This window comes from Myxocyprinus asiaticus, chromosome 3 (genome assembly GCF_019703515.2).
Source record: "Myxocyprinus asiaticus isolate MX2 ecotype Aquarium Trade chromosome 3, UBuf_Myxa_2, whole genome shotgun sequence".
NCBI lineage: Eukaryota > Metazoa > Chordata > Actinopteri > Cypriniformes > Catostomidae > Myxocyprinus > Myxocyprinus asiaticus.
In genome coordinates this window covers 45,312,387-45,332,200 of record NC_059346.1, presented here as the reverse complement: position 1 = coordinate 45,332,200, position 19,814 = coordinate 45,312,387, and the positions used below count along the sequence as shown (strand labels likewise).

The window sequence follows — 19,814 nt, the reverse complement described above, 5'->3', positions numbered from 1 at the left end:
AGCTTGTTGTAAAGCTACACATACCATATGTACTTCACTGGAAGACTATTTTAAATATTAATACATTTTAAATGATCCTATTTTAGCCTTTTGTGAGACCTGAGACCAAGTTCTGGCCCACAATTTCAAGGATCGATGACATCTATGGAGACCAACATCTCGTCTGCACCTGCCCACCCATGGACATCTATGAGTCTCCATATGAAGAAAGGGCTTCCTCATGACCTCATCACACACATCATTATCCAAGTGAACCATTCCCATCAAATATATGATTCATCTCTTCCCTGTAATTAGTTTTTTTTTGGTATGTTTTTTTTTTTTTTTTTTGGTGCCTCATTATCTTTTTGCATACAATGCACAATAATAGCTGGCCTTGCCCCACTCCTTTTGTTACTTTACTAAAACTATCCAAATCTGATTCCGATGCTGTAATCTCCCTGTATAGGGGTTCATTTTTTTTTTTATATTTTTATTTACTATATGAAAATGTTTGGGTGTTTTGGGTCTGTTTTGTAGGCTTAACTTACTGGCATTGTTGACATTGATTTTTATAGATGTAATGTTTTCTAATTATTTAAGAAATTGTATTACAGTCTGTTTGTAGCAATTTAATAAATATTTTAAAAGGAACATTACATGATATGCCTCTTCTGTGGTGGTTAAATCATACTACCAGCCCACATCCTAATTTGAAACAGAGTTCAGATGCACTTCATATTGTTCATCACTTCTCTTTTTCCATAGATTGCCAGCCACTATTCCTAAGAATAAAAGTAGTCCAAGGTTTCGGTTCGAAGCAAATTTTTTCCAGCAGTCCTCGGGTCTGTTGATGTCCAAGCAGTAGATCTGCGAAATATATAGGGATGAAATGAAGACACACTTTGTCAGCAATGTGACTATAAATCTGATATTTTGTCCTTTTAAAGGTGAAGTGATCGTTTTTAACATAATAAATTCATTCTCCTATCCCAGCTAAACGGAATATTCTGGGTTCAATACAAGTTAAGCTCAATCATCAGCATTTGTGGCATAATGTTGATAACCACAATTTTCAACTAATTTATTTTTTGCTTAAAAAAAAAAAATTGTATTTACAGTGAGGCACTTACAATAGAAGTTAAAGGGGACGATTTTCGGAGGGTTTAAAGGCAGAAATGTGAAGCTCGTTTTATAAAAACACTTACATTAATTCTTCTGTTAAAACTCCTGTATTATTTGAGCAGTAAAGCTGTTTAAATCTCCGTTTTTACGGCATTGCATCGTCATGGCAACAAAGTTGTAAAATTGGATATGACTTTACACAGAAAAGAGTATCAAGCAATTTTATCATGTTAAAACAATGTTTACATTTTATGGATATAATTTTGAAATTTTTTTTTTTTTTTATCCACTTTTCTCCCAATTTGGAATGCCCAATTCCCACTACTTAGTAGGTCCTCCTGATGGCACGGTTACTTGCCTCAATCCAGGTGGCGGAGGACAAATCTCAGTTGCCTCCGCTTCTGAGAGAGTCAATCCGCGCATCTTATCACGTGGCTCGTTGTGCATGACACTGCGGAGACTCACAGCATGTGGAGACTCATGCTACTCTCCAACCTACGCACAACTTACCGCGTGAACCACTGCTCGCAACCATGAGGAGGTTACCCCATGTGACTCTACCCTCCCTAGCAACCGGGCCAATTTGGTTGCTTAGGAGACCTGGCTGGAGTCACTCAGCACACCCTGGATTTGAACTCACGACTCCAGGGGTGGTAGTCAGCATCAATACTCGCTGAGCTACCCAGGCCCTGAAATGGTGAGTATTTTAAAGTTTACGGATTGGCCCTATTCACTTTCATTTTAAGTGCCTCACTGTAACCTCAATTTGTTTTAGTTTTTTTAGAAAAGGAGGAACAAGTTGAAATTTATTTTTTGTGGTAATCAACATTATGCCACAAATGCTGATGATTGAGCTCAACTTGCACTGAACCCGGAATATTCCATTAATATGCAGAGACAACCCCATTCTTAAGTGTAAAATAATGGTGTTTTTCAAAACATTGCTCCATTTGAGCATCCTGACATAGCAACATTGGCTCAAGTGATGGTGTGAGTTTGAGGCGGGGCTATCTGTGTGCCGAACCAGTGGAAGGCAGGGAGTGTTCAGAAAACATTTCGTTACACCACAGCAATGCTTGTCAAGAACATTCACTCTGCACAACAAAGCTCCTCACCTGGTGTGCTAGATGAATACCCACAGCAGATAGTGTACAATAGTAAGGCAAAGTCTGGTCTGCATTCGCTCCTGCCAGAACAAGCCCTGACAACATTGCCACAGTAAATCCACTGAGCCACGGTTTAGTGTGCTCCTGGAACCTTAGTGCTGTAGACTTCACTCCCACTTTTACATCATCCTCTTTGTCCTACTCGAAAGAAAAGACTGATAACACTTCCACTACACGCAATTGTGTGATGAGACGCATAACTAATGAGATAACGTACCTGATGGGCATAGATTGTGTCATAAATCAATGTCCACATTACACCAGAGACATAAAGAGGTAAACACACCGACCAGTCACATGATCCCATCACAGCAGACCAGCCCAATAGAGCACCCCAATTAAATGTAAGACCTAAGAAAAAAATATAGAATGTTCAATCAGAAATACTTTAATAGAAATACTCTAAATATTTTTTCATAATAACAGTTCTGCATAATTTTTTTTTTTACAATTATGTTTAATAGAAATGAATGAAACACAATGTCTTCAAAGTCAACCTGCTGCCGAATGAGGTATAGCATTTATGGTACGCACCTAAAACAAACTGCGGCCAATATGTGATTCTTTTCATGAGAGGGTAGGTGACCACCAGTGACAAAGAGGCCGCTCCAAGAGCTATGCTAGATAGAGAGATGAAAAGCCACACAGTTCGTAAATCTGAAAATTACAAGTTTATAATAATAATGATATCGTAATACAAGGACATCGTCTTCTGGACGGTTACACCATTTAGAGCTTTTTTTACTTTAAGCCCCAGAAAAAATATCAAAATGTAACTCAGAATTGAAAAATTAGAGGTGTATTCAAGTAATTGTTTTGTGTAAACAATTGTTTTTTTTAAGTATGTTAAATTACTCATCCCAAATGTAAAATATTCTTTTAAAAAACTATTAAGCACCTGTAGTAATTAAGGCAGAGCAGGACCCCGAGTGCTAAGCTCAGCTGGCCTCCGAGGAAAACCAGAGCCCGAAACGGTGTGATCTCCCCTGATGCAATGGGCCGAGTGGCAGTCCTTGACACCTACAAGAAATGTGACAAGTCTGAACATTGCATTCCTGCAGCTGCCAAGATTAAATCAAGACAATCCACTTTCGACACTGCAATTAACAGCCAGCACCCTGCAACCCACAAGCCTAGCTGCTGTAATCATTAATCACACTCCTTTTCAAGTTTCAGCTTGATTCAACTTGATTCAAACATAAAAGCCCACAACCCAAGCCTTGAATGAATTAGTTCTTTCTAAAAATGAATACAACAGTCACCTAGGTGAAATGTAGTGTTGTGTTTTGAGTTTCATTTTATTGACTTTTTTCGTCTAGCTACCTCTAGAAGCAATAACAAACATAGATAGTTTATTTACTTTTTCACTTTGGTAAAATTCCTAGAAGCATATACAATATAGAAAAAAATTTATTTAACAAGATTGGTGTTGGCTTGACAAAGCCTTGTCTGAAAGCAGTGGTGGCTCAGTGGTTAAGGCTCTGGGTTACTGATCAGAAGGTCAGGGGTTCAAGCCCCAGCACTGCCAAGATGCCACTGTTGGGCCCTTGAGCAAGGCCCTTGACCCTATCTGCTCCAGGGGCGCCGTATCATGGCTGACCCTGCACTCTGACCCCAGCTTAGCTGGGATATGGGGAAAAAAAGAATTTCACTGTATATGTGCAAATGTGTGATAAATAAATATAATTTAAAAAAAATTAAATTAAAAAAAAAGGTTAACCCTTTTAAGATCTGACAGTGTTTTTATAGTTTTCCTTTTTTGGTGGCATACCCAAAAATAAAGGCTTATAACTTAAAAAAAAAAAAAAAAAAGTGCTTGGTATCATTTTAAAGAAAACTTTTCAAATGTTTTAAATGATAAAGATTATGATGAATTCTGAGACTCAAAGCCTAAGAAACTGCTGAAAAATCACAAAGCATGTCAAAATTCAATTATAATTGGGTTTTTTTTTTTTAATCTGATTTTACATTATACCTCCGGGTGTAAATAAGATGGCTCCGGGAAAAAAAATACTTTTGTTTCGTTCCCAATCATGTCACCTGTAACAGAGTACAATTTTTTGTTGATACGACAAAGCAATAAAAAGTTAAAGCATTACAAAAATAATTGATCCTAGTGTCCAAAAGCCTCTCCAAAGAAATAAAACATAATAATTAATTATACATGCAAACACAACAATGACTAAATGTTTGCATACCATGCAGACATGATTTAAGTAATGAGATTTCACAGAATGAGTTTCATTCTGTGCCATTTGTGTCATCATGGAGTCTGTGTCTTGTTTTTGGCACCATCTCCTGGTGGACATATGTAATTAGAGTGATTGATCACATGACTCTCTGCCCAAATATGGAGGACTATCACCACTGGTTGGAGCAATCTGAACCCAATCAGATTAGTTTAGCACTCCATGATGCTACAGCATTTACGATGATGTCATCTGATCCAGGAAAGCTAACGTGTTTGTAGCCAGATAGCAAGATGCCAGATGCTGTGTGCACATTGTGCTTCGTGGGTTATCTAATGATCTAATCCAATTACTTTGTGTGTGGGTCTGATTTAAATATAATCGCCTCTAAGTAATGGTATGTGATATTTTATGTTCTGTTTATTTTTCGTAAAGATATAAGCAAAAATGCGGCATATAAGCAACACCGTGTACATGAAACATAAATGTCAAAGACATACAATTAACTATTACTCAATATATTTTTGTCTGTAAGTAAAACAAATAGGCTGGTTGTATTCTACTCTTTGAGAGATTTCCAACAACATATGACGCATGGCTATTTGATGAGTTTGATGTTTTTACCGATTACAATAATATTTACAGTACAACATTTTTTATAAATTATCAAAACGAAACACTTCTGATTTGTCTGCAAATTTCAAAGCACGTTTTGGTCATAATGCCTACATGCATTATAAAGTAGAGTTTCTAAGCTTTAAATGATACCTATTTTGTGTTACCTTTATTTTTGTGATACCTATATTTTTTTATTTCTTTTCTTGTAGGCCTGCTGCCCTTCCGAGCTTAAAGGGTTAAACTAATTTTAAAAGTTTGATGGTAATGCAGACATTATAGTAAGAAACCGCCAGCTAGCTACATAGTCAGAGAGACTGTCACAAAGTGGATGATGGATTGATAGAGAGCAGCTAAAAGCAGATTAAATCCCTTTTGTGTTTGTTTACATTTGAATTTTTTTGTATCATTTTACATTTTTTAAGCATTTAAAAAAAATAAATTGACAGTTGGAGTTTAAATTACTGAGATTTCCGTGGACTCTTTAAACATTCCGTCAATGTACGTCTATGGATCACCACCCCCCCCACCAACCACCAATATTTTATCCTCCGCTGTGCGGAAACCGTAACTCCAGTCAGTTCAAAAATACATAACATACTATTCCAGAACAGCCTGTGCCAAGTTTGGTGAATGTAGCTTGTCAGCTCCAGGTCTAGGAGGAGTTAGAAATTTGTCAAGCAAGCATAATTAGAAGGATGAAACGCCAATGACCTTTGACTGGGTCTGCACGGAAATCTGCGCCCACAGAATTCAGCAGAACGTCCATCTACAGATTTTCACAAAATCCCTTGTGTGCTCCTTCATCTAATATTTTGGCATTTTGATAACGCATTCAGCTCCCAATAAGAGTGTAGTATTCCTAGATCAGTTACCATATATTACCATATATTGAAATCCATCTTGGAGAACTGCAGATTTTCCTCCACAATCAGTTACAGAAATGTAAACAAAGATTCTGTGTGGGCCTACCCATGGTATGACCTACAATGATCCCGTGAAGTATTTGGACACTTATGTCACATTGGAAATGTCTAAATGTCATTGCATTAGATGACAAAATATCATTCCATGTGTCATCTGTAAACAAAACTGGACCTCTTCTCAGAACTAACTTCACTTTTCTGAGCCATTTAAGCAAATTATTTTTAACCAACTGGTCTCAAAATGACTTTAGTGGATGTATAAAGTCAGTTCCTCACAGGTGACCTAGCAGAGTAGGCATGTATAGATACTTCCACTTTTTAAATTTTGTTTTTAATGCAATGATATACATTCATTTTTAAGTTGCCTTAAGTGTCAAATCACTTTTTGGAACTTTTTTCTGCACTTTGGTGTTTCAGTGAAAGATAAACAGTAGTTTTTGAGACTAAAGGGAAATTATTTCACTGCTTTCATGCAGTAAACATACCCTCTTGTCAAAGTCTTTATCCCACATGTCATTGATTGTGCAGCCGGCTCCTCTCATAAGCAAAGCTCCTACACCGAACAGTGCAAGCATTTGCAGATCAGGGAGGCATCCAGGGTCTGCCGCCAGCCCAATACTCCATGTACAAGGCAGATAGAGCAACCATGTTCCTACAACAACAACAAAAAATTAATTTGTGGACATTTTTATATATTTAGAATATAATTTACACTCTTTTAGACCAATGAATTTCCACCTTTCCTGAAATTAAAAAGACACAGATCATAAAAATAATTCTGATTCAGACCAATTTGCAAATGAATCATTTCAACTGAGATGTTAATTGATTTGTGAACCATTTCAACTAATTCATTAAAAAGAACTGACTCAAAAAAATTATTCATCACTATGCATCACTAGGCTTGCGAGCAGGCTTTACTCTACACAAGAGCAATATCTAGATCTTGAAATATTTAGATATTCATTATAGACATATCCATGACTTTTGAGATATTATTCATTTCCATGAGTTTTCCAGGCCTGGAAAACACCATTTAAAAATTCTCTGATATGTCCAGGTTTCATGACCATGGGAACCCAGTATATTGTGAGAATAAAGTTACAGGAATATTTTGTGCTTTGTTGAGTTCAGAACGAAAAGTGACCTGCTCCATCATTTTGAGTCACTTTGACCCAGAAACACATTTTGAGTTTTATGCACTGTAGTAATATGGAAAGTCTTGTAAAGTAAAAAGGTAAGCCTACATTTAAATTATTATATCTCTGCAACAATTTAGAGTAGAGACATACAAATTATATCATTAAAAGCCAAGAGTTTTCTTTTACTTTAGTCTGTACTCTCAAAATGTGTTTCTGGGTAAAAATGACTCAAAATTAGAGGTAGACCGATATATCGGTTTTCCCGATTAATCGGTGCCGATAGTTGCATTTTGGAACTATTGGTTATCTGCAAAAATCTATGCTGATAGTTTCCGATAGTTTTTTTATTTTTATTATTCCTCCGTGTTTGTGGCCAGCGTTGGAGGATTCTACATTCTACATCAATTCTCCACCATCTTATTTTGTGTATAATAATAAACCTTAATCCTCTTTAAACCTCATCTGGTGAAATATGTACAAAATTCTTCATTTGGTGAATATATAGGCTATAAAAAGCTTAATTTGGTAAATACTTATATATAGAGCAATGCAACAGGGCCAAGTCCACATCATTTTAAAATAAGTTTCCCCGGTGTCTTTCAGGCTTTATAGTTAAAAGCCCTCAAAATCTTAATTTTTTTTCTTGTTATGGCTGGGATTTTATTCATTTGGGACTCTGTGTCTGTGCCCGTTACAGTATAGAAAGACTAAGAAAATTGTTAACATTACATAAGTTAGGGCTGGGTATAAATACAGATTTCCAGATTCGTTGCGATTCCGATTCACCAGCTCTCAATTCTATTCGATATTGATTCATATGGTTAAATTTCAGTTATAATGTCCCTTTTCCTTACATATGAAAGATATTCCCTCCCAGCTAACGCTGTTAATTATACAGAGTGCCTTCTAACTAGGTACATTACAAAAATATTAATTTTACTAATTATATTTTATTAGTTTTTCATCATTTGGTCACATTTTGGTTTTTTAAAAATGAACAAATCCATGTAATCAATTAATAAATAAGATATTATATTTAATATATTATTTTGGTTACATTCTTATTGTATAATTGCATAATTTGTACTATTTACATTGATTTGTTGAACACATGCTAAAACAGGTACTGTCTCTATAAGAAAACCAGCATTTCTGTAAACAGCATCTGTTGAGAGAGGACTCGAATGGCTTTATCTCATCCATGCTATGCATGATTATATTATTTTGTTTTTGTTTTTGATCAACAACTGACTGTAGAGAACAGAAAGGGTATTAAAAGAGACATTATTCAATGACAAATGGGTCGCGTGGATCTTGTCTTTGGACACTCATTACACAGAACAACTTTTACTCTCAACACGCAAAAGGATCTGCTGAATACTCCTCCACTATACTACACAATTACTGGTAAGTGAAATCTAAACATTTACCTGCCAGTTGCCAAATATATACATTTTAGTTGCATAGCGCAAAATTTGGTTGCACATTCCAGTGATTTGCTCACATTGTTGTAAAGGGTTGCTCATAGCGTAAAAGATCGATCTTGGGATTTAAGAATCGATATTGAGATTGTTCAAATGAAAGCTGTGATGCATAGGAAAATCTATATTTTTACCGACACCTACTATTAAACGATTTTAAAAACTATCGGACGATTAATTGGTTATGTGTCTTTTCCATCACATTAATTATTGGTATCGGCAAAATCCAGAATCCGTCGACCTCTACTCAAAATGGAGCATGTCACAAAATGAAACAGAGCTTGTAATCGCGTCCTGGACATAACAGATCTTGTACTCTGCTCGGAGGCATCGCATATCAGCTCACCTATGGGTTTGTCCAGTCTCATTAATCTGAGGTAGGGTTGAATGGATGCTGGCGCTGAATTCACAATCCCAGCAGGTGTAAGGCTGAAAAACCTCTTGCCATAGTTGTGACCCGCCAGTGAGGGTGACCATATTCCTTGTTTGTGAGCATCCCTTTTGTTGAAGCAGGATCCAGACTGACAGAGGGCTATGGCGACGTTTCCATGGTGTCTTCTGTGATTTGAGAAGTAGGCATTGATCTGTGGTAGACTCTTCTTTACTGGATGTGTCAGTAGTCTGGTGGACATCATTCTGTCTGTTGTGCTGTCATGACCAACTTAGTAAGCAATGTCACGACTGCAAAGTAACGAAGCACTGCATTGTGCTCTTACATTCATATGCAAATGAGGGACCTCTTTAGGAACAAAAACCTGAAAATGGAGACAGCAGATGAAAACAATACAGTGTTCAGAATGGATTTACTGACGAGTCATGGAAATGCCTAGATGAGTTATTATGGCTATTTTCTTTTAATACGGTCTGGCAAAATTATGTCAAAGCAAGTTCAATACAAACTTAAACACTGATATTTGAGCTGTTTGTAAAGCTTACTACTATATTAGAAATTACTATTACAATGCCTTGAATGGGTTAACCAAAAATGTCACAACAGGCGTGTCTAAAGCGTTGGATACGAAAAATAAACATAAATTAGATAACAGTTATGTGTGAATGCTCTTTAATAATGCTGTTATGTCTATGATTGACTATTTGTCGATTTTGAACTTACAGCACTCGGTGACAGATGATTTGAAGTCCTTTCAGTGCGCCGATGCTGTGTTCCCCCGGAAACGCCTGTTATGCGTATGGTTCCGCCGTATAATTTAAACCAATTATAATAACATATTGTATATATATATATATATATATATATATATATATATATATATATATATATATATATATATATATATATATATATACCGATTTTATCTAGTAAACAAAATAAAATAAAAACCAAATATTTTAAGTTTTATTCATTTAATTTAGTTAAAAATTAAATTTGATGGAATTTTGTTATGAAATTGAAATGCGTAAATCTTAAAATAATTTTTTGACTGTAAATATTTTATGTGCATTTGTTCAGGTTTGACTACGATATTGCCTTATAAGTCAACTGGAATTTCTTCAATTACTCATGAATAGGCATATAATAATACCGTATATATATTGTATAAATATATTAGCCTATATAGTAGCCTATTTTTAAGATTTACACATTTCAATTTCATAAAAAAAATTCCATCAAATTTAATTTTTAACTAAATTAAATGAATAAAACTTAAAATATTTTAACAAAATTAATTGAATAAAAATATTTTGTTTTTTTATTTTGTTTATAAAATAAAATATATATTTTATAACATATAATATTTATAACATATAATATATACAATTGACATTAATATATATATATATATATATGCATACAAACATAAATACAAAATTACAGTTGATCTTAAAACCTTTCAGTGATAAGTGGTGTTCTTTTAGCTTTTTTGTTGGAGTACATTTTCAGAAGGGAAGATAAGAAAATCTGTGAGACCATTGCAAAACATTTTGGATTGGGTCTTTTGGTCACTGAAAAACATTACAATGGGACTTGTCCAAACCACTGTAAACCTGAACGTGAAAATAAACAAAAAAATGCAAACATTTTGTTGATAAGAATGGAAGAATGATAGATTTTTTGTTTCATATAATTTTTTTAATGTTTGTGGATTTTATGGGAACCCTATAATTATCAGTTCTCTTCATGGATAATACAGAATGAACCACTTGTATAATATGGACCTGTGCATGCTTTAACATTATTAAGGGTCTTCCCTCAACGTAAATGCAAACGTTTTTAATGCAGTTCACATAAATCTTGTGGTGCCATGTTTACCTGCAACCCTTCAGTATGTGGCATTTTTAAATATCTGCGCCCCATACACTCACTAGTAGACAGAAATCACGGTCTTCCTTGTGTCGTAGCTGGTGAAATGAGACACCGCGCTTCCTGGTGTGTTCACGAGCGATGGGAGAGTTTGTGAAAGTCGCGCATCATCTTCTGTGAACTCTGATTGCGCACTGTGTCTGTGGTATTGAGGTAAGATATCAAACTGACTGTATTAATCTTCAGCATAACTGAGTTTACAACGGTCAAGTCTTTTTAAAATTAGTTACAGTTAAGTTGTGAGCAGCCTTGCCATGAGGCTATTAAGCAAACTGGATTCAAATACTGTATTTGTGTACGCGTTTCAATGTGTTTATTTTGTAAAGCGCCTTATGGGAGTTAGCTTGGAGTTGTTTTTAAATCAGTAATCAATTAACTGTAAAATTAAATATTCAGTAGGTGACATTTTACTTTACAGGCATAATATATTATATAGAAACATTTGTATGAAAAACTTTTAAGGCTAAATTAGTTATATTGTACTACTACACAAACTTTACCACAGAGTATGTAACTCGAGAGGAGCACTTGTATTAAAATGAGTTTGAGAAATTGGAACGCCCAATATGGTGGATGTAGAAAAGAAAGTCCCGCCTTACAGGTTAAAGAACCAATCACCTTGTAGACGCACACTTCTCCTGTCAATCAACGCGAGAACGCACATGCCCATTAGCTAAATCAGATTTAGATGTCGGTCTTTACCCATTCAAGTAGATAGCTGCTGTACTTTTATGCGCTTGTTTATTTAGAAAATAGCTGCCCAGCCTGCCTGGGAGCGTTCCAAAGATGGCCACAGAGTGAACAGACTTGCCTTGAAAAATGCTTTACTGTTTTTCAATTTGATGTTTTGTTTTTCTCCAGTGACTCCTCTTAGAGCTCACAATTCAGTTCATTGACCACTGAAGATGCTTTAAGAGTTCTCAGCCATTTAAACTATTTTGGGATCAACAGACTGGAGAAATGGCAAGTGACAAAACTTCATCTGGTGAGGATGCCCGCTCTTCCAGAGTCATCAGGGTGGTTTTCTTGGCACTGCTGCTTGACTTGCTGGGTTTTACATTAATACTACCCCTGCTCCCCTCCATCCTAGACCACTACAGTCAAACTGGGGTGAGGTTCTGGTTCATGCTGCTGTATAGCTTATAACCTAGATCAGTGGTTCCCAACCCTGCTCCTGGAGGCCACATTTTGTATATCTCCCTTATCTGACACCCCCAGTTCAGATTTTGGAGTCTCCACTAACGAGCTGATGAGTTGAATCAGGTGTGTTTGATTAGGGAGATTTCCAAAATGTGTAGTGTTGGGGAGCCTCCAGGAACAGGGTTGGGAACCCTCCAGGAACAGGGTTGGGAACCACTGACCTAGATTACTTGTGCATTTAACCATAGCTATAGATTGTTTGACTTTACATGATGCAGTAGTTGTATGTCATTCTCTAATCCTGACACGTTACCCCTATTATGTCCCACTTATGTTTGTCTAAAACATAGAATTAACATTTCCTGCTCTAACGACAATGACCTAAGCATTTACACACTTTAGTGAATTAATTTATAATATTTCAGCTTAGTTTGTTCAAGAGACAGGTCTGTGGAAAGCCAACAAGCTTGGAGTAGTTCTTTCTCATTAAATAAAACTGACAATGGATTCATTTACTTTCTGAATTGACATGTGAGCCCATTCAAGCTGCCAGAAATACTTGGTTGTGCATACAGTTTTTTTCCCCTCTCTATTGTTAAGAATGGCACCCAATTAATGTCTATCAAAAATAGCTTTGATTTATGATTGTAATGTCTACTTCACTTTTTGCATTTCACAGGACAGTGTGTACCAGTCATTACAGAGCATAGTGGACTGGTTCAGAGGCGCAGTTGGAGTTCCTCTGGAAACTAAATATAACAGTGTTCTTTTTGGAGGTAACCTTTTACTCCAGCTGATCTTGGGGTTTTGTTTCAATTCAGCACATACTGTAATTTGAATTGACCTTTTGTATTGAGCATATTTAAATTGATTATCTTTATCTCTGGTGTCTTAGGTCTGATAGGCTCTCTCTACTCTTTTCTACAATTTCTGTCATCACCCATTATTGGGGCTCTTTCAGATGACTATGGAAGAAAACCACTGCTGCTTTTAACAACTGTAGGTATAGACTATACCACAATATGCCAAATAAAATAATCAGTTGGACCCAGACAGTTATAGATTTTATTTGTGTAATTTTTTTAATGCATGTGCCTTAGCTGTAGGCATTATATAAGCAATAAGTCAATAATGCATTGTTAAATTGAAGTGCTAACATTGTACCTTCAATGCCATCCAGGCCCCCTAATTTGCGATTGGAATATTTTCCTTGTGTTTTTAGGTGGGTCTCATAGGCTCCTACATTCTGTGGGCTTTTTCACGTAGTTTTAGCGTTTTCCTCCTGTCTCGGGTGGTGGGAGGACTTTGTAAGGGTAATGTCAGCCTGTGCACGGCTATTGTGGCTGACCTACCTTGCCCTAAAGCAAGAAACAAGGGAATGGTGAGTAAAATCATATAATTGGTGAATATTTACTAGATAAATATTACATTTTTAAAACGAAACAAAAATTGCTTCAAGCAATAGCTTTATTTGTAATTTTGTTGGTTAATCTGTTTTTTTATATTGTCAGGCAATGATTGGTGTTGCATTCTCTTTGGGATTCACACTGGGGCCATTAATGGGAGCATACTTTGCTCTGAAGCTCAAAGATGCTGAAGTGTTTTATCAAGGCCCTGCCATGTTGGCTGTCCTTTTTTCCTTAGGAGACCTGATCTTCATTTTCCTCATGCTGCCAGAGACTTTACAAAAGGTCAGCAAGGTGACCATATGCAATTCAGTGAGGCCAAACAGCAAACATTTAATAATCAGTTATTGAATCAGTTTACTGACTAAATTCTAAATAAATAAATTGACTAATGCTTGCTTGGGATATGTTATATGTATTTAATATAATAATATACATCGATCAGCCACCACAATAAATCCACCTTCCTAATATTGTGTAGGTCCCCCTCGTGCTGCCAAAACAGCACCAACCCGCATCTCAGAATACCATTCTGAGATGATATTCTTCTCACCACAATTATACAGAGCAGTTATCTGAGTTACCGTAGATTTTGTCAATTCGAACCAGTCTGGCCATTCTCCATTGGCCTCTCTCATCAACAAAACGTTTCCGTCCGCAGAACTGCCGCTCACTGGATGTTTTTTGTTTTTGGCACCATTCTGAGTAAATTCTAGAGACTTGTGCATGAAAATCCCAGGAGATCAGCAGTTACAGAAGTACTCAAACCAGCCTGTCTGGCACCAACAATCATGCCATGGTCGAAATCACTGAGATCAAATTTTTTCACCATTCTGATGGTTAATGTGAACATTAACTGAAGCTCCTGAAAGAAGCCTTTACTGCGCCAATGCCACAAAAAAGCCCGGTTACAATATGCCTGACAACACCTTGACACACCTCACAGCTTCTGGCACACTGTAATTTGGAGTGACGAGACCAAAATAGAGCTTTATGGTCACAACCATAAGCGCTATGTTTGGAGAGGGGTCAATAAGGCCTATAGTGAAAAGAATACCATCCCCACTGTGAAGCATGTTGGAGGCTCACTGATGTTTTGGGGGTGTGTGAGCTCTAAAGGCATGGGAATCTCGTGAAAATTGATGGCAAGATGAATGCAGCATGTTATCAGAAAATACTGGCAGACAATTTGCATTCTTCTGCACGAAAGCTGTGCATGGGACGCTCTTAGACTTTCCAGCACGACAATGACCCTAAGCACAAGGCCAAGTTGACCCTCCAGTGGTTACAGCAGAAAAAGGTGAAGGTTCTGGAGTGGCCATCACAGTCTTCTGACCTTAATATCATCGAGCCACTCTGGGGAGATCTCAAATGTGTGGTTCATGCAAGATGACCAAAGACTTTGCATGACCTGGAGGCATTTTGCCAAGACGAATGGGCAGCTATACCACCTGCAAGAATTTGGGGCCTCATAGACAACTATTACAAAAGATTGCACGCTGTCATTGATGCTAAAGGTGGCAATACACAGTATTAAGAACTAAGGGTGTGCAGACGTTTGAACAGGGGTCATTTCATTTTTTTCTTTGTTGCCATGTTTTGTTTTATGATTGTGCCATTCTGTTATAACCTACAGTTGAATATGAATCCCATAAGAAATAAAAGAAATGTGTTTTGCCTGCTCATGTTTTCTTTAAAAATTGTACATATACTACCAAGGGTATGCAAACTTTTGAGCACAACTGTATATTTTATGTAAGTGAGGAATGTTTTCCATTACACAGGAATCATCAGAATCATCAGGTGTTCAACAGTCTGGAGATTTTCTTAATCCTGTAGCACTTTTCAATTTCACTGCTGTCACAAGAACAGAGAATCCACCATCTGAACAAAGTGAGTTGATGAAGTTTCACAAAATCTAGATGTCCAAAATATAAATCGTTTGAATAGTTTGCAGTATCACCCGATACTATAAACGTGCTCCTTAAAGTCTCACAGTATTTTGTTCTAATAATTTTCTTTTACATATGTATTTATTTTCACAATAGAAATGAAAAATCTGAAGATGCTTGGCTTGGTCTACTTCACATATCTATTTCTCTTCTCTGGGTTGGAATTCACTTTGAGTTTTCTAACACATCAGCGCTTTCAGTTTACAAGGTAAGGCTTAAAGTTATGGCTAACATAACAACACTGATGCATTGATGCCACTGAAACCTACAGAATATTTTAAAGAAGAAAATCCATACAGGCTGCGTTTGCTGCAATACTGTTGTGGCAATAGCACCAGTTGCAGCAGAACTGAAAATTTCAACAGCATTCAAATAACTGTTAAGTGCAACATTATAAATTATTCCATTGTGTTAAACAGACACACTGCACTCCGCGGATGATAATCGATTTTGAGGCCAGGGCACAACTTAAACCATGAGGTATTGTGACTCATCATGAAGCAGTGAAAAACAGCATGTAGGTGCATTTGTTTGTGGCCATCATGAACCAGGAAGTTAAAACAGCAAGAGTTTAGAACCAGAAAGTTTTCAACAATTTATTATCTATCATAAACAACAGGAATGGGGTAAAGGAAACAAAGGTTGCAGTAGAGTGAAGCTGCCACTAGGAAAAAACATGACTTCAACACTACTAATGCACCCCTCTCATCTTCTCAGCAAGACTTGTCTGAGACATGTTTTGCTTAATCAAACCATGACTTATTGATATCAGTGTGTTGTGATAACATGATGAGCTGCTGACCCCTTTGGTTTTGCCTGAGGTTTTAAAAAACACTATTTTCTTCTGTTGTAGCATGCAGCAGGGGAAGATGTTCTTTTTCATTGGCATCACCATGGCGTTAATCCAGGGCGGATATGCCCGCAGGATCAAACCAGGTCATCAGATCCAGACCGTTAGCGTGGTAAACTCTGTCATCCATTACTGAATCACGAGCCAATTTAAAAAAGCATAATTTTCACTATTTTCTTTTTATTTAAAATGTGACTTAATTTAATTATTAATTATCGATTAATTATTGATTTAATTATTAACAACTTAAAGGAGGCACTCAAAGGCCTGTAGCTTATATCATAACTAAATATTTGTTTTCATATATATTTCAGGCAATTATAGCCCTTATACCAGCCTTCTTGCTCATTGGAATAGCATGGAATTTGACACTCCTCTATTCTGGCTTATTTTTGTTCTCCTTTGGTAAGCAAGTATGCATGTATTAATTCTCATTATCCAAATGCATGCATTGTAACAGAGAGAACAATTAAATTGTAATGATTTTTGTAATAATGTCTATTTTTCTTTCAATTATTCATCCTTGCATTTATTTATTTATTTTATTTTTAATTTTTTGCCAGCTGCTGCTATTGTTGTTCCATGCCTTTCAACGCAAGTGTCTGGACATGGTGAGTTTTTTTTGTGGTGTTGGGTGTAATTGGATTACAAAGTTGGTAATTAGTTACTGTAATCTAATTGTTTTAGGCACAAAAAGTAGTGTAAAACATTACATTTTAAATTCATGTAATCAGATTACAGTTACTGACTTTCAATGATAGTAATTACTTTTAAGCTCATTACTTGAGTTACAAATATTTCTAAAAAAAAAATATTTGTGTAATACAATTAAAATGTGAATTCATATGTTCATATGCACATCTGTTTGTGTTTCTGTGACAGCTGAAGTGTGTGCGACAATGAACAAGGAGAAAATAGACATTATTTTGAATTTGAGCGGAAAAACAATTATTTTTTTATTTTTTTTAGAAAGTAACTTAAAAGTAATTAGTAATGTGATTACTTTTTCAATGAAGTAATAAGTAATCTTATTATAATTTTTGAAAGTAGTTAGTAATTTGTAGTGGATTACTTTTTGTAACTTACCCAACACTGTTTTTTTGTCTTGTGCCATAAGATTTTCATAAATTCATCAAGAGCTACAAGAAACCATAGAATTTAATCGATTTTTTGAGAGACACATTTTCTAGCCTGAACACTGCATGATGATATTATTAATGATGTGTTATACTGATGTGTTAGGCTCAGCCAATCAGAAGGGAACAGTAATGGGAATCCTTCGGAGTCTTGGAGCTTTAGCTCGAGCACTGGGCCCTATTGTGGCTTCTTCAGGTAAGCAAGAAGCAGTTCTATTGAGATGAATAACCTGATCCAGTCAATCTAACAAGTTTAAACACCATTGTTCACAACCCATTTTACTTTCGTAAACTTTTTCTAGTGAAGCAGGATTCAATGAGAAAAAACGTAGGGTTAGACTTGATTTTATACATCAGGAATTGACTGGATGGTGAAAAGTGGACATTACATACCAGAATGGTCCTAAGTGGTTGGAGGGGAGGGGCTGAAAAGTAAAAGGGATTAATGATGCCAGCTGAGAATGAAAGTCATTTCAGAGGCAGAGCAAGTTATTACATTTTGATAAAAGATTATGAAGACCAACTTAAAAAAAAAAAAATGGAAGTAAATAGGGCCAGTTTTGAATTCATGTTGACTTTAAATGTCTCTTGGTTTACTAGATATGTTAATGTACACAATGCTATTATAAACAAATAACATAATTACATGGAAATGTCTCGCCTATAATACCAATATCATTTACTCACAAATAAATATTTACTTCTGTGTGTAATTTTGTTGCACCTCACAACCCCAAAACATAATATTTATTTGATTTTTTTCTAGTGTACTGGTTGGCTGGAGCCGAATTATGCTTTATAACCAGTTCAGCGTTCTTTATAATCCCTCTGATTTTACTGAGCAGACTGAAAAGACAGAAAGAGGAGTAACATTGAGAGTTTTAAGGAATCACTGTTGCGTCATTAAGGTCAAACCTCTTCTCCATTGTTGCCTTAGTGTCACTTAAGAGAGTTTCCATTTAAATGTTTACAGTGTACAACACAATATACCAACACTTACAGTATGAACAAACTTTGTTTTTAATGGATTTTTATTTTCCCATTTGTATATGTTTATTCCTCTTTAAATTTAATTATTGTTTATCAGTACAAACACTATAAGACTTGCTGTATGTTTGTGTATGTATATGTGTGTGTGTGTATATATATATATATATATATATATATATATATATATATATATATATATATATATATATTATATACTTTTTAATCAGATTTTTTAAAATAAAGATTATCATTGTCAACCTGAGTTTTTCTTTTTTTTTTAATATCTATTTATTTGCATGTCAATGGCTTCGGATGCACAGCAGTAGAAAAAAAACTGTTTTCTTGGGGTTCTTCGATCGAGAGGTAAAATCTCAGAACCTGAAGTTAGGACATGTTGAAATTTCAGTGAAACAGCCAATAATATAAAATGCACTTATCACTTATCCTCATTAAAGGTGCACTTAGTAAATGTTTGTTTATGTTACGCTGGTCAGTATAGCAGTTGTATTGGACTTACTGTGATACCTTGCAGCACAGATGCAGCATCATTCAAGCACAATAGTTTTCAGTAACGGATGCCATTGTACAAATTCACAATTCACAGTCAGCCATTATATATTTAATTTATGAGTGAAAGTGTCCAATAACAGGGTGGTTACTGAGATTAATGCTGTCTTCATGTGCTATCGGAATTATCCTACTTCCCACTTCGGAAGTGGTAATTATGAGTACATCGCAGTCAAGTGCTTTGTTGTAGGAAAGAACAGGAAACATGGATGACCCCAAGTTCACATACATATTTCTTAAGGAACTTTTATTTTGACACCATAATCCATATTTATCAGTTAACTTGCTGACGATAAAGCAATTTTGGTCAAATACAAGATATTTTCAGGGTGTACAAATTTACAACATGCATCAAATGGTTGCTGATATACATAAATGAATATGACTGAAATGGCGAGTGCTAACAATTAGCTGTATTTAGAAAAAATTATAAAAACCGTCATTCACTACAGAAACTATACCTCCGCCATGTTTAAAGTTTACAACTCCTTCCATCTCGGAAACTCCCAGTTGTAGTTATGACTTGAGGGGTCGTTATGTGCAACTTCGGAGCGGGAAACTCGTATTTACGATAATTCCAATAGCACGTGAAGGCAGCACAAGTGAGTAGTATTCGACTGGTCATGTGATTCAAACATGGCTGCCCCCATGAGGGGACCCGCTACATGTACAATAAAACAGCCTTTATAAGGTTACATAAACTGGAGTCTTCATCTTATGTGAGTGCTCATGATTTTATACACGTTTCAAAATTACTATTCAATTCTTTAAGAGCAAAACTTTTAAATGAGGAAAAATCCCACACGATTTCTCAGTCCACATTTCAA

At 35.8% G+C, this 19,814-nt stretch overlaps 3 protein-coding genes across 4 annotated transcripts in view; 2 read left to right on the top strand and 1 right to left on the bottom strand.

The window, feature by feature from the left end:
• Window positions 1–633, top strand: part of LOC127424104 (glycine dehydrogenase (decarboxylating), mitochondrial-like) — a 34,954-nt gene extending 34,321 nt beyond the window's left edge. The window contains exon 25 of the mRNA XM_051668949.1: window positions 87–633. Coding sequence (XP_051524909.1) covers window positions 87–224 — 138 coding nt within the window. The 3' untranslated portion in view covers window positions 225–633. The remainder of the gene's footprint in view (window positions 1–86) is intronic.
• coq2 (coenzyme Q2 4-hydroxybenzoate polyprenyltransferase) lies at window positions 599–9,803 on the bottom strand. The gene is made up of 8 exons (XM_051668992.1): window positions 9,738–9,803; window positions 8,970–9,378; window positions 6,486–6,652; window positions 3,169–3,290; window positions 2,805–2,890; window positions 2,488–2,621; window positions 2,220–2,408; window positions 599–849 (listed from the first exon to the last, which is right to left on the bottom strand). The coding sequence occupies exons 2-8, from the start codon at window positions 9,256–9,258 to the stop codon at window positions 688–690; spliced, it is 1,149 nt and encodes a 382-aa protein (XP_051524952.1). The 5' UTR covers window positions 9,259–9,378; window positions 9,738–9,803; the 3' UTR covers window positions 599–687.
• Window positions 9,804–10,990: 1,187 nt separating this feature from the next.
• mfsd10 (major facilitator superfamily domain containing 10) lies at window positions 10,991–18,564 on the top strand. 2 transcript variants are annotated; one of them, XM_051668976.1, is made up of 13 exons: window positions 10,991–11,099; window positions 11,898–12,056; window positions 12,766–12,862; window positions 12,982–13,085; window positions 13,309–13,467; window positions 13,598–13,777; window positions 15,277–15,385; window positions 15,541–15,652; window positions 16,298–16,406; window positions 16,609–16,699; window positions 16,858–16,905; window positions 17,537–17,626; window positions 18,197–18,564. In XM_051668976.1, exons 2-13 carry the CDS (start codon window positions 11,907–11,909, stop codon window positions 18,298–18,300), a joined length of 1,353 nt encoding a protein of 450 aa, XP_051524936.1. In that variant the 5' UTR covers window positions 10,991–11,099; window positions 11,898–11,906; the 3' UTR covers window positions 18,301–18,564. The 2 variants fall into 2 exon arrangements, with proteins under 2 accessions (XP_051524936.1, XP_051524925.1); XM_051668965.1 differs by having other exon boundaries at window positions 10,993–11,099; window positions 11,808–12,056.
• The last annotated feature ends 1,250 nt before the right edge of the window (window positions 18,565–19,814 follow it).

Coding starts and splice junctions, on each gene's coding strand:
- coq2 (XM_051668992.1), bottom strand. CDS start 9,258: ATGATGTCCACCAGACTACTGACACATCCAGTAAAGAAGAGTCTACCA. Junction 3,291..6,485: donor ATAAAGACTTTGACAAGAGG/GTATGTTTACTG, acceptor CATTTCTTGTAG/GTGTCAAGGACTGCCACTCG. Junction 2,622..2,804: donor TTGGCCGCAGTTTGTTTTAG/GTGCGTACCATA, acceptor TTTTTTTCTTAG/GTCTTACATTTAATTGGGGT.
- mfsd10 (XM_051668976.1), top strand. CDS start 11,907: ATGGCAAGTGACAAAACTTCATCTGGTGAGGATGCCCGCTCTTCCAGA. Junction 12,057..12,765: donor ACCACTACAGTCAAACTGGG/GTGAGGTTCTGG, acceptor TGCATTTCACAG/GACAGTGTGTACCAGTCATT. Junction 13,086..13,308: donor CACTGCTGCTTTTAACAACT/GTAGGTATAGAC, acceptor TTGTGTTTTTAG/GTGGGTCTCATAGGCTCCTA.